Source organism: Drosophila virilis, chromosome 3 (assembly GCF_030788295.1).
Source record: "Drosophila virilis strain 15010-1051.87 chromosome 3, Dvir_AGI_RSII-ME, whole genome shotgun sequence".
Taxonomy (NCBI): domain Eukaryota; kingdom Metazoa; phylum Arthropoda; class Insecta; order Diptera; family Drosophilidae; genus Drosophila; species Drosophila virilis.
The window spans coordinates 344,016-356,867 of record NC_091545.1 but is presented as its reverse complement, the minus strand read 5'-3'; the positions used below and the strand labels follow the sequence as shown (position 1 = coordinate 356,867).

At 37.6% G+C, this 12,852-nt stretch overlaps 1 protein-coding gene across 2 annotated transcripts in view; it reads right to left on the bottom strand.

Moving 5' to 3' along the window:
* The window catches only part of LOC6636853 (DDB1- and CUL4-associated factor 8), a 23,474-nt gene extending 10,622 nt beyond the window's left edge, over window positions 1–12,852 (bottom strand). Inside the window, exons 1-4 of one of the 2 annotated variants that reach the window (XM_002060247.4) lie at window positions 12,502–12,852; window positions 11,775–12,444; window positions 10,472–11,290; window positions 10,263–10,405 (exon numbers count right to left, since the gene is read on the bottom strand). In XM_002060247.4, the coding sequence (XP_002060283.1) occupies window positions 10,263–10,405; window positions 10,472–11,290; window positions 11,775–12,444; window positions 12,502–12,647 (1,778 nt within the window). In that variant the 5' untranslated portion in view covers window positions 12,648–12,852. Of the gene's footprint in view, window positions 1–10,262; window positions 10,406–10,471; window positions 11,291–11,350; window positions 11,487–11,774; window positions 12,445–12,501 lie in introns of those variants that run through there. The other variant, XM_015168217.3, reaches the window with a different exon arrangement.

Here is a 12,852-nt window from a genome sequence, read left to right as displayed (position 1 = left end):
GAGATTTGACCGAGTTATGGGGGTGGGAAATTTTGATCTATGTCTATATACGCACCTTGGGGTAAGATTTGGACATGAATTTTGACTAAAAAATCGGTGTTCAGATTTTAATGCCAGATTAATCTAGCCGGAAAACCATTAAGAAAAATACAAATTTCGTGAAAATCGGTTGAGATTTGACCGAGTTATGGGGTTGTAAATTTTGACCCATGTCTATATACTAATCTTGGGGTAAGAAATGGACATGAATTCCGACTAAAAATCGGTTTTCAGATTATTATACCAGATTAATCTAGAGGGAAAACCATGAAGAAAAAGCCAAGCCTCGTGAAAATATGATGAGATTTGACCGAGTTATGGGGGTGGGAAATTTTGATCTCTGTCTATATACGCACCTTGGGGTAAGATTTGGACATGAATTTTGACTAAAAAATCGGTGTTCAGATTTTAATGCCAGATTAATCTAGCCGGAAAACCATTAAGAAAAATACAAATTTCGTGAAAATCGGTTGAGATTTGACCGAGTTATGGGGTTGTAAATTTTGACCTATGTCTATATACTAATCTTGGGGTAAGAAATGGACATGAATTCCGACTAAAAAATCCGTTTTCAGATTATTATACCAGATTAATCTAGAGGGAAAACCATGAAGAAAAAGCCAAGCCTCGTGAAAATATGATGAGATTTGACCGAGTTATGGGGGTGGGAAATTTTGATCTATGTCTATATACGCACCTTGGGGTAAGATTTGGACATGAATTTTGACTAAAAAATCGGTGTTCAGATTTTAATGCCAGATTAATCTAGCCGGAAAACCATTAAGAAAAATACAAATTTCGTGAAAATCCATGTCTATATACTAATCTTGGGGTAAGATTTGGACATGAATTCCGACTAAAAAATCGGTTTTCAGATTATTATACCAGATTAATCTAGAGGGAAAACCATGAAGAAAAAGCCAAACCTCGTGAAAATATGATTAGATTTGACCGAGTTATGGGGGTGGGAAATTTTGATCTATGTCTATATACGAACCTTGGGGTAAGATTTGGACATGAAATTTGACTAAAATTTCGGTGTTCAGATTTTAATGCCAGATTAATCTAGCCGGAAAACCATTAAGAAAATTACAAATTTCGTGAAAATCGGTTGAGATTTGACCGAGTTATGGGGTTGTAGTTTTTGACCCATGTCTATATACTAATCTTGGGGTAAGAAATGGACATGAATTCCGACTAAAAATCGGGTTTCAGATTATTATACCAGATTAATCTAGAGGGAAAACCATGAAGAAAAAGCCAAGCCTCGTGAAAATATGATGAGATTTGACCGAGTTATGGGGGTGGGAAATTTTGATCTATGTCTATATACGCACCTTGGGGTAAGATTTGGACATGAATTTTGACTAAAAAATCGGTGTTCAGATTTTAATGCCAGATTAATCTAGCCGGAAAACCATTAAGAAAAATACAAATTTCGTGAAAATCGGTTGAGATTTGACCGAGTTATGGGGTTGTAAATTTTGACCCATGTCTATATACTAATCTTGGGGTAAGATTTGGACATGAATTCCGACTAAAAAATCGGTTTTCAGATTATTATACCAGATTAATCTAGATGGAAAACCATGAAGAAAAAGCCAAGCCTCGTGAAAATATGATGAGATTTGACCGAGTTATGGGGGTGGGAAATTTTGATCTCTGTCTATATACGCACCTTGGGGTAAGATTTGGACATGAATTTTGACTAAAAAATCGGTGTTCAGATTTTAATGCCAGATTAATCTAGCCGGAAAACCATTAAGAAAAATACAAATTTCGTGAAAATCCGTTGGGATTTGACCGAGTTATGGGGTTGTAAATTTGGCCCATGTCTATATACTAATCTTGGGGTAAGATTTGGACATGAATTCCGACTAAAAAATCGGTTTTCAGATTATTATACCATTTTAATCTAGAGGGAAAACCATGAAGAAAAAGCCAAACCTCGTGAAAATATGATTAGATTTGACCGAGTTATGGGGGTGGGAAATTTTGATCTATGTCTATATACGAACCTTGGGGTAAGATTTGGACATGAATTTTGACTAAAATTTCGGTGTTCAGATTTTAATGCCAGATTAATCTAGCCGGAAAACCATTAAGAAAAATACAAATTTCGTGAAAATCGGTTGAGATTTGACCGAGTTATGGGGTTGTAGTTTTTGACCCATGTCTATATACTAATCTTGGGGTAAGAAATGGACATGAATTCCGACTAAAAATCGGTTTTCAGATTATTATACCAGATTAATCTAGAGGGAAAACCATGAATAAAAAACCAAGCCTCGTGAAAATATGATGAGATTTGACCGAGTTATGGGGGTGGGAAATTTTGATCTATGTCTATATACGCACCTTGGGGTAAGATTTGGACATGAATTTTGACTAAAAAATCGGTGTTCAGATTTTAATGCCAGATTAATCTAGCCGGAAAACCATTAAGAAAAATACAAATTTCGTGAAAATCGGTTGAGATTTGACCGAGTTATGGGGTTGTAAATTTTGACCCATGTCTATATACTAATCTTGGGGTAAGAAATGGACATGAATTCCGACTAAAAATCGGTTTTCAGATTATTATACCAGATTAATCTAGAGGGAAAACCATGAAGAAAAAGCCAAGCCTCGTGAAAATATGATGAGATTTGACCGAGTTATGGGGGTGGGAAATTTTGATCTCTGTCTATATACGCACCTTGGGGTAAGATTTGGACATGAATTTTGACTAAAAAATCGGTGTTCAGATTTTAATGCCAGATTAATCTAGCCGGAAAACCATTAAGAAAAATACAAATTTCGTGAAAATCGGTTGAGATTTGACCGAGTTATGGGGTTGTAAATTTTGACCTATGTCTATATACTAATCTTGGGGTAAGAAATGGACATGAATTCCGACTAAAAAATCCGTTTTCAGATTATTATACCAGATTAATCTAGAGGGAAAACCATGAAGAAAAAGCCAAGCCTCGTGAAAATATGATGAGATTTGACCGAGTTATGGGGGTGGGAAATTTTGATCTATGTCTATATACGCACCTTGGGGTAAGATTTGGACATGAATTTTGACTAAAAAATCGGTGTTCAGATTTTAATGCCAGATTAATCTAGCCGGAAAACCATTAAGAAAAATACAAATTTCGTGAAAATCCATGTCTATATACTAATCTTGGGGTAAGATTTGGACATGAATTCCGACTAAAAAATCGGTTTTCAGATTATTATACCAGATTAATCTAGAGGGAAAACCATGAAGAAAAAGCCAAACCTCGTGAAAATATGATTAGATTTGACCGAGTTATGGGGGTGGGAAATTTTGATCTATGTCTATATACGAACCTTGGGGTAAGATTTGGACATGAAATTTGACTAAAATTTCGGTGTTCAGATTTTAATGCCAGATTAATCTAGCCGGAAAACCATTAAGAAAATTACAAATTTCGTGAAAATCGGTTGAGATTTGACCGAGTTATGGGGTTGTAGTTTTTGACCCATGTCTATATACTAATCTTGGGGTAAGAAATGGACATGAATTCCGACTAAAAATCGGGTTTCAGATTATTATACCAGATTAATCTAGAGGGAAAACCATGAAGAAAAAGCCAAGCCTCGTGAAAATATGATGAGATTTGACCGAGTTATGGGGGTGGGAAATTTTGATCTATGTCTATATACGCACCTTGGGGTAAGATTTGGACATGAATTTTGACTAAAAAATCGGTGTTCAGATTTTAATGCCAGATTAATCTAGCCGGAAAACCATTAAGAAAAATACAAATTTCGTGAAAATCGGTTGAGATTTGACCGAGTTATGGGGTTGTAAATTTTGACCCATGTCTATATACTAATCTTGGGGTAAGATTTGGACATGAATTCCGACTAAAAAATCGGTTTTCAGATTATTATACCAGATTAATCTAGATGGAAAACCATGAAGAAAAAGCCAAGCCTCGTGAAAATATGATGAGATTTGACCGAGTTATGGGGGTGGGAAATTTTGATCTCTGTCTATATACGCACCTTGGGGTAAGATTTGGACATGAATTTTGACTAAAAAATCGGTGTTCAGATTTTAATGCCAGATTAATCTAGCCGGAAAACCATTAAGAAAAATACAAATTTCGTGAAAATCCGTTGGGATTTGACCGAGTTATGGGGTTGTAAATTTGGCCCATGTCTATATACTAATCTTGGGGTAAGATTTGGACATGAATTCCGACTAAAAAATCGGTTTTCAGATTATTATACCATTTTAATCTAGAGGGAAAACCATGAAGAAAAAGCCAAACCTCGTGAAAATATGATTAGATTTGACCGAGTTATGGGGGTGGGAAATTTTGATCTATGTCTATATACGAACCTTGGGGTAAGATTTGGACATGAATTTTGACTAAAATTTCGGTGTTCAGATTTTAATGCCAGATTAATCTAGCCGGAAAACCATTAAGAAAAATACAAATTTCGTGAAAATCGGTTGAGATTTGACCGAGTTATGGGGTTGTAGTTTTTGACCCATGTCTATATACTAATCTTGGGGTAAGAAATGGACATGAATTCCGACTAAAAATCGGTTTTCAGATTATTATACCAGATTAATCTAGAGGGAAAACCATGAAGAAAAAGCCAAGCCTCGTGAAAATATGATGAGATTTGACCGAGTTATGGGGGTGGGAAATTTTGATCTATGTCTATATACGCACCTTGGGGTAAGATTTGGACATGAATTTTGACTAAAAAATCGGTGTTCAGATTTTAATGCCAGATTAATCTAGCCGGAAAACCATTAAGAAAAATACTAATTTCGTGAAAATCGGTTGAGATTTGACCGAGTTATGGGGTTGTAAATTTTGACCGATGTCTATATACTTATCTTGGGGTAAGATTTGGACATGAATTTCGACTAAAAAATCGGTTTTCAGATTATTATACCAGATTAATCTAGATGGAAAACCATGAAGTAACAGCCAAGCCTCGTGAAAATATGATGAGATTTGACCGAGTTATGGGGGTGGGAAATTTTGATTTATGTCTATATACGCACCTTGGGGTAAGATTTGGACATGAATTTTGACTAAAATTTCGGTGTTCAGATTTTAATGCCAGATTAATCTAGCCGGAAAACCATTAAGAAAAATACTAATTTCGTGAAAATCGGTTGAGATTTGACCGAGTTATGGGGTTGTAAATTTTGACCGATGTCTATATACTTATCTTGGGGTAAGATTTGGACATGAATTTCGACTAAAAAATCGGTTTTCAGATTATTATACCAGATTAATCTAGAGGGAAAACCATGAAGAAAAAGCCAAGCCTCGTGAAAATATGATGAGATTTGACCGAGTTATGGGGGTGGGAAATTTTGATCTATGTCTATATACGCACCTTGGGGTAAGATTTGGACATGAATTTTGACTAAAAAATCGGTGTTCAGATTTTAATGCCAGATTAATCTAGCCGGAAAACCATTAAGAAAAATACAAATTTCGTGAAAATCGGTTGAGATTTGACCGAGTTATGGGGTTGTAAATTTTGACCGATGTCTATATACTTATCTTGGGGTAAGATTTGGACATGAATTTCGACTAAAAAATCGGTTTTCAGATTATTATACCAGATTAATCTAGAGGGAAAACCATGAAGAAAAAGCCAAGCCTCGTGAAAATATGATGAGATTTGACCGAGTTATGGGGGTGGGAAATTTTGATTTATGTCTATATACGCACCTTGGGGTAAGATTTGGACATGAATTTTGACTAAAAAATCGGTGTTCAGATTTTAATGCCAGATTAATCTAGCCGGAAAACCATTAAGAAAAATACAAATTTCGTGAAAATCGGTTGAGATTTGACCGAGTTATGGGGTTGTAAATTTTGACCCATGTCTATATACTAATCTTGGGGTAAGAAATGGACATGAATTCCGACTAAAAATCGGTTTTCAGATTATTATACCAGATTAATCTAGAGGGAAAACCATGAAGAAAAAGCCAAGCCTCGTGAAAATATGATGAGATTTGACCGAGTTATGGGGGTGGGAAATTTTGATCTATGTCTATATACGCACCTTGGGGTAAGATTTGGACATGAATTTTGACTAAAAAATCGGTGTTCAGATTTTAATGCCAGATTAATCTAGCCGGAAAACCATTAAGAAAAATACAAATTTCGTGAAAATCGGTTGAGATTTGACCGAGTTATGGGGTTGTAAATTTTGACCCATGTCTATATACTAATCTTGGGGTAAGAAATGGACATGAATTCCGACTAAAAATTATACCAGATTAATCTAGAGGGAAAACCATGAAGAAAAAGCCAAGCCTCGTGAAAATATGATGAGATTTGACCGAGTTATGGGGGTGGGAAATTTTGATCTATGTCTATATACGCACCTTGGGGTAAGATTTGGACATGAATTTTGACTAAAAAATCGGTGTTCAGATTTTAATGCCAGATTAATCTAGCCGGAAAACCATTAAGAAAAATACAAATTTCGTGAAAATCCGTTGAGATTTGACCGAGTTATGGGGTTGTAAATTTGGCCCATGTCTATATACTAATCTTGGGGTAAGATTTGGACATGAATTCCGACTAAAAAATCGGTTTTCAGATTATTATACCATTTTAATCTAGAGGGAAAACCATGAAGAAAAAGCCAAACCTCGTGAAAATATGATTAGATTTGACCCAGTTATGGGGGTGGGAAATTTTGATCTATGTCTATATACGAACCTTGGGGTAAGATTTGGACATGAAATTTGACTAAAATTTCGGTGTTCAGATTTTAATGCCAGATTAATCTAGCCGGAAAACCATTAAGAAAAATACAAATTTCGTGAAAATCGGTTGAGATTTGACCGAGTTATGGGGTTGTAAATTTTGACCCATGTCTATATACTAATCTTGGGGTAAGAAATGGACATGAATTCCGACTAAAAATCGGTTTTCAGATTATTATACCAGATTAATCTAGAGGGAAAACCATGAAGAAAAAGCCAAGCCTCGTGAAAATATGATGAGATTTGACCGAGTTATGGGGGTGGGAAATTTTGATCTATGTCTATATACGCACCTTGGGGTAAGATTTGGACATGAATTTTGACTAAAAAATCGGTGTTCAGATTTTAATGCCAGATTAATCTAGCCGGAAAACCATTAAGAAAAATACAAATTTCGTGAAAATCGGTTGAGATTTGACCGAGTTATGGGGTTGTAAATTTTGACCCATGTCTATATACTAATCTTGGGGTAAGAAATGGACATGAATTCCGACTAAAAATTATACCAGATTAATCTAGAGGGAAAACCATGAAGAAAAAGCCAAGCCTCGTGAAAATATGATGAGATTTGACCGAGTTATGGGGGTGGGAAATTTTGATCTATGTCTATATACGCACCTTGGGGTAAGATTTGGACATGAATTTTGACTAAAAAATCGGTGTTCAGATTTTAATGCCAGATTAATCTAGCCGGAAAACCATTAAGAAAAATACAAATTTCGTGAAAATCGGTTGAGATTTGACCGAGTTATGGGTTTGTAAATTTTGACCCATGTCTATATACGAATCTTGAGGTAAGATTTGGACATGAATTCCGACTAAAAAATCGGTTTTCAGATTATTATACCAGATTAATCTAGAGGGAAAACCATAAAGAAAAAGCCAAGCCTCGTGAAAATATGATGAGATTTGACCGAGTTATGGGGGTGGGAAATTTTGATCTATGTCTATATACGAACCTTGGGATTAGATTAGGACATGAATTTTGACTAAAATTTCGGTGTTCAGATTTTAATGCCAGATTAATCTAGCCGGAAAACCATTAAGAAAAATACAAATTTCGTGAAAATCGGTTGAGATTTAACCGAGTTATGGGTTTGTAAATTTTGACCCATGTCTATATACTAATCTTGAGGTAAGATTTGGACATGAATTCCGACTAAAAAATCGGTTTTCAGATTATTATACCAGATTAATCTAGAGGGAAAACCATAAAGAAAAAGCCAAGCCTCGTGAAAATATGATGAGATTTGACCGAGTTATGGGGGTGGGAAATTTTGATCTATGTCTATATACGAACCTTGGGGTAAGATTTGACCATGAATTTTGACTAAAATTTCGGTGTTCAGATTTTAATGCCAGATTAATCTAGCCGGAAAACCATTAAGAAAAATACAAATTTCGTGAAAATCGGTTGAGATTTAACCGAGTGAAGGGGTTGTAAATTTTGACCCATGTCTATATACTAATCTTGGGGCAAGATTTGGACATGAATTCCGACTAAAAAATCGGTTTTCAGATTATTATACCATTTTAATCTAGAGGGAAAACCATGAAGAAAAAGCCTAGCCTCGTGAAAATATGATGAGATTTGACCGAGCTATGGGGGTGGGAAATTTTGATCTATGTCTATATACGAACCTTGGGATTAGATTAGGACATGAATTTTGACTAAAATTTCGGTGTTCAGATTTTAATGCCAGATTAATCTAGCCGGAAAACCATTAAGAAAAATACAAATTTCGTGAAAATCGGTTGAGATTTGACCGAGTTTTGGGGTTGTAAATTTTGACCCATGTCTATATACTAATCTTGACCGAGTTATGGGGGTGGGAAATTTTGATCTATGTCTATATACGAACCTTGGGGTAAGATTTGACCATGAATTTTGACTAAAATTTCGGTGTTCAGATTTTAATGCCAGATTAATCTAGCCGGAAAACCATTAAGAAAAATACAAATTTCGTGAAAATCGGTTGAGATTTAACCGAGTGAAGGGGTTGTAAATTTTGACCCATGTCTATATACTAATCTTGGGGCAAGATTTGGACATGAATTCCGACTAAAAAATCGGTTTTCAGATTATTATACCATTTTAATCTAGAGGGAAAACCATGAAGAAAAAGCCAAGCCTCGTGAAAATATGATGAGATTTGACCGAGCTATGGGGGTGGGAAATTTTGATCTATGTCTATATACGAACCTTGGGATTAGATTAGGACATGAATTTTGACTAAAATTTCGGTGTTCAGATTTTAATGCCAGATTAATCTAGCCGGAAAACCATTAAGAAAAATACAAATTTCGTGAAAATCGGTTGAGATTTGACCGAGTTTTGGGGTTGTAAATTTTGACCCATGTCTATATACTAATCTTGAGGTAAGATTTGGACATGAATTCCGACTAAAAAATCGGTTTTCAGATTATTATACCAGATTAATCTAGAGGGAAAACCATGAAGAAAAAGCCAAGCCTCGTGAAGATATGATGAGATTTGACCGAGTTATGGGGGTGGGAAATTTTGATCTATGTCTATATACGCACCTTGGGGTAAGATTTGGACATGAATTTTGACTAAAAAATCGGTGTTCAGATTTTAATGCCAGATTAATCTAGCCGGAAAACCATTAAGAAAAATACAAATTTCGTGAAAATCGGTTGAGATTTGACCGAGTTATGGGGTTGTACATTTTGACCCATGTCTATATACTAATCTTGGGGTAAGAAATGGACATGAATTGGGGTAACATTTGGACATGAATTTTGACTAAAATTTCGGTGTTCAGATTTTAATGCCAGATTAATCTAGCCGGAAAACCATTAAGAAAAATACAAATTTCGTGAAAATCGGTTGAGATTTGACCGAGTTATAGGGTTGTAAATTTTGACCCTTGTCTATATACTAATCTTGAGGTAAGATTTGGACATGAATTCCGACTAAAAAATCGGTTTTCAGATTATTATACCAGATTAATGTAGATGGAAAACCATGAAGAAAAAGCCAAACCTCGTGAAAATATGATGAGATTTGACCGAGTTATGGGGGTGGGATATTTTGATCTCTGTCTACATAGGATACAAGTTTTGTACATATTGTATATATTTATGTGAGTTTGTGTATGCATGCATGCATGAATGCCAAGCTTATTTTTCGCTGTGCTGCAAATTTAAACAAAACGTTTTTATCAAGTGCTCTACTTCGCGATTCTCAAAAATTTAAGTAAGCTGTTAGTGTAGTTTTTTTTTGGTATTTTTTGTTTTCCTTTTTTTTTTGTAAGTTTGTATGTACCTTAGTATGTACAAGTGTGTATGTATCTTGGTACATATATATATATACATATATGCATGTATGTATTCATGTATAGGCTTTAGAAAGGAGCATATAATTATAGAGGGTATCTTATCTTCGGCGGGCCGAATATAGTCTTGTTCTTGTTGCGTTTCTTACATATGTCCTTCATAGGAGTGCAGAAATTCGCCATCCTTGTAGTTTCGGCTGTCGTATAGATAAATGCCCGCATCGCTGTAGGAGGCGAGAATTTCGCTGCCGCTGTGATTGTAGACCGCGCATGTGATCTGCGTGATCTTCGTCTACACGAAGAGGGGGAATTTCGTCTGTTATTGTTACAAATGTGTGAATTTCAAATTGAGGCTCACATCTTTTAGATCCTTGGGCGTCATTTCGTGTACGGGGCTGGTCAGCTTGCGCTTATCGTAGACGCGCAGCTTGTCATCAGAGCCGCTGACACAAAACTCCGGCACATATGGGTGGTGGGCAATGCTGAACAGACGAACGCGTCTATTGTCGTCGCTGGAGACGCATCGGAGCATTGTCGTGCATGCATTGGTGCGCAAATCAAAATGTTTGACCGCCGCATCCTCGCCGGCGCTGATCACCTCGTGCTTGCTGTGCGGCACCACAACCAGTTTGTGGACTGCATCGTTATGGCTGTAGAGACGTACGGGCTTGATGCTGCTGCTGCCAGATGGCGGTATGACGGCGCGTCGTACCTGGCCGTCACGGCTGGAGGATACGACGTCCAGGCAGCCGACGCTGTCAATGAACTTTGTTTGGAATATGTTCAAGCTGTGGCCAGATTTGAAGCTGTGTCTTGGCCTGCCGTTCGCCCAGTCCCAAACAATGATGCTGAGATCGTCGGAGCCGGAGCAAATGAGATCTCCGGTACGATTAAAGCTCAAGCAATTAACGCAGCAACGATGCATGCTCAAAGCATTCATCAGCTTCATACGCTCGACAACCTGCCGCGAGCCGTAATAGCCCTGACCGAAGCTCAGGGCCGAGGTGTGCCCGCCACGCCATCCAATCCGATTGAACAGGTTATGTTCGCGCCGCATCAGTTCCTGTGCAAAGTTCCAGTTGTAGGACGGTTTCGATTTGCACAGCACCTTGTTAACGGCTATCTCGATTTGTTCCTTATCGGCGGGATTCGCTTCCGCCTCATTGTAGTCGTCGTCCTGCATGGATTGTGGTCACAAAAATATTTACTATTATATATGAAAGAGCTCTCAACTTACGGGAAAAAACATATTGTTAAATATTTTTTAGATTCGTATATAGTTTTTCTTACAGCTCTAGACTACTAAATGCTTTATTCCCAACCGGATTTACTTCTATGCTCTATTGCTTCTGACATTTGAATCAAAATTTTCCTCTTTTTGTGGAACATATTTCATTTAAAAGTTTTGAATGTTTTTAAATGGAAACAAGAGTGCGGATGAGCCTGACAGCAGCCGGGCTTTGTTCTTTTTGCGATACTTTTCATATTGCGAGAGCCTACTTTTAAGGTATTCATGGCTACATGACCATATCGACTCAGCTCTAATGTCCTGAACAAGACAGGCTCCCTTCTGCCTGCTATATACACACAAAAACCTAATATCCTTCATACGCATTTAAAGTATGCGCATATTAAACTGATCCATTGTTGGAATAACTTACGGAATCGTTTTCCTCATTGCTAGACGTGTAGAAGCGGTTCCAGAACGCGCCGCTCGAGTCGGAGCTGCTTTCGTCTAGCAACTGAGCCTCCGGCGAACGAGATTCATCCTCCTCGGCATTTGCTGCCTCCGCTGCCACATCAGCGTCGTCCTCATCCACATCCGCATCATTGGTATCACTGTTATATTGAAGGTCGCTTCCGCTGGCACTGCTGCTGGACTCCAAGTTTGATAATGTGGAGCGATAAGAGCGAGTCCGCTGCGTGCGTGGTCGATTAAATGTACGCGAGCTGGCAGCTGCATCGACGTTTTCGGCATTGCCATCACCATTGTTACGAGCCGTGTTGTTGCGTGCAACATATCCTGGCTCGCCCGGTAATAAATCCAGAAACGGATTGGAGCTTGAACTATCAGAAAATATATCCGGCGGGTTAATAATTGCCGGCTCATCAGTGGAGTCGAAACTGTCACGAATGGGAAATAGGCGTGGAGAACAAGATTCGGTCTCCAAGATTAGATCAGATAATGTTTCGCTCGACGTATCGACCATTGTGTTTTTGTCAGCGTCAGCTGCAGACGCCACATTGCCAGTGCCCAGTTCTGATTCGCTTTTGTTTCTGTTGTTGTTGTTGTTGTTGTTGTGGGTATTTGCGGCCACGTTTGCCTCCTTACTGCGCGTCGGTAAAAATCAATCAGTGTGGTGAAAATATGCAATTGCTGCCACTTACCCAACCAATATTAAGTCCACTTTAGATCCATCAGCAGCAGCTGCTGCTGCTTCTTCGCTGCAACTTTCGTCTTTGGAGTGTGTGCGCTTCAGGCGCTTGCAGGCTGTTGCTGCATCCGGTACACATTCCTCGGCTTCAACGTTCATTATACAAATGCAGATGGCTCACAAGTGAGCGGGAAACGTGCATTAATTTTATCGACCTGCAATCTGGGTACCCCTTACGATTTTTCCTGTGTACGCAGCAAAAATTTTGACGATTGTTTATGTTTAAGCCAGTGATGGCAAATGGACAGAGACAATGATTGCAATTACTAAGGGCTGCGTAAAAAGTTTCTTTAGCAATTAATCG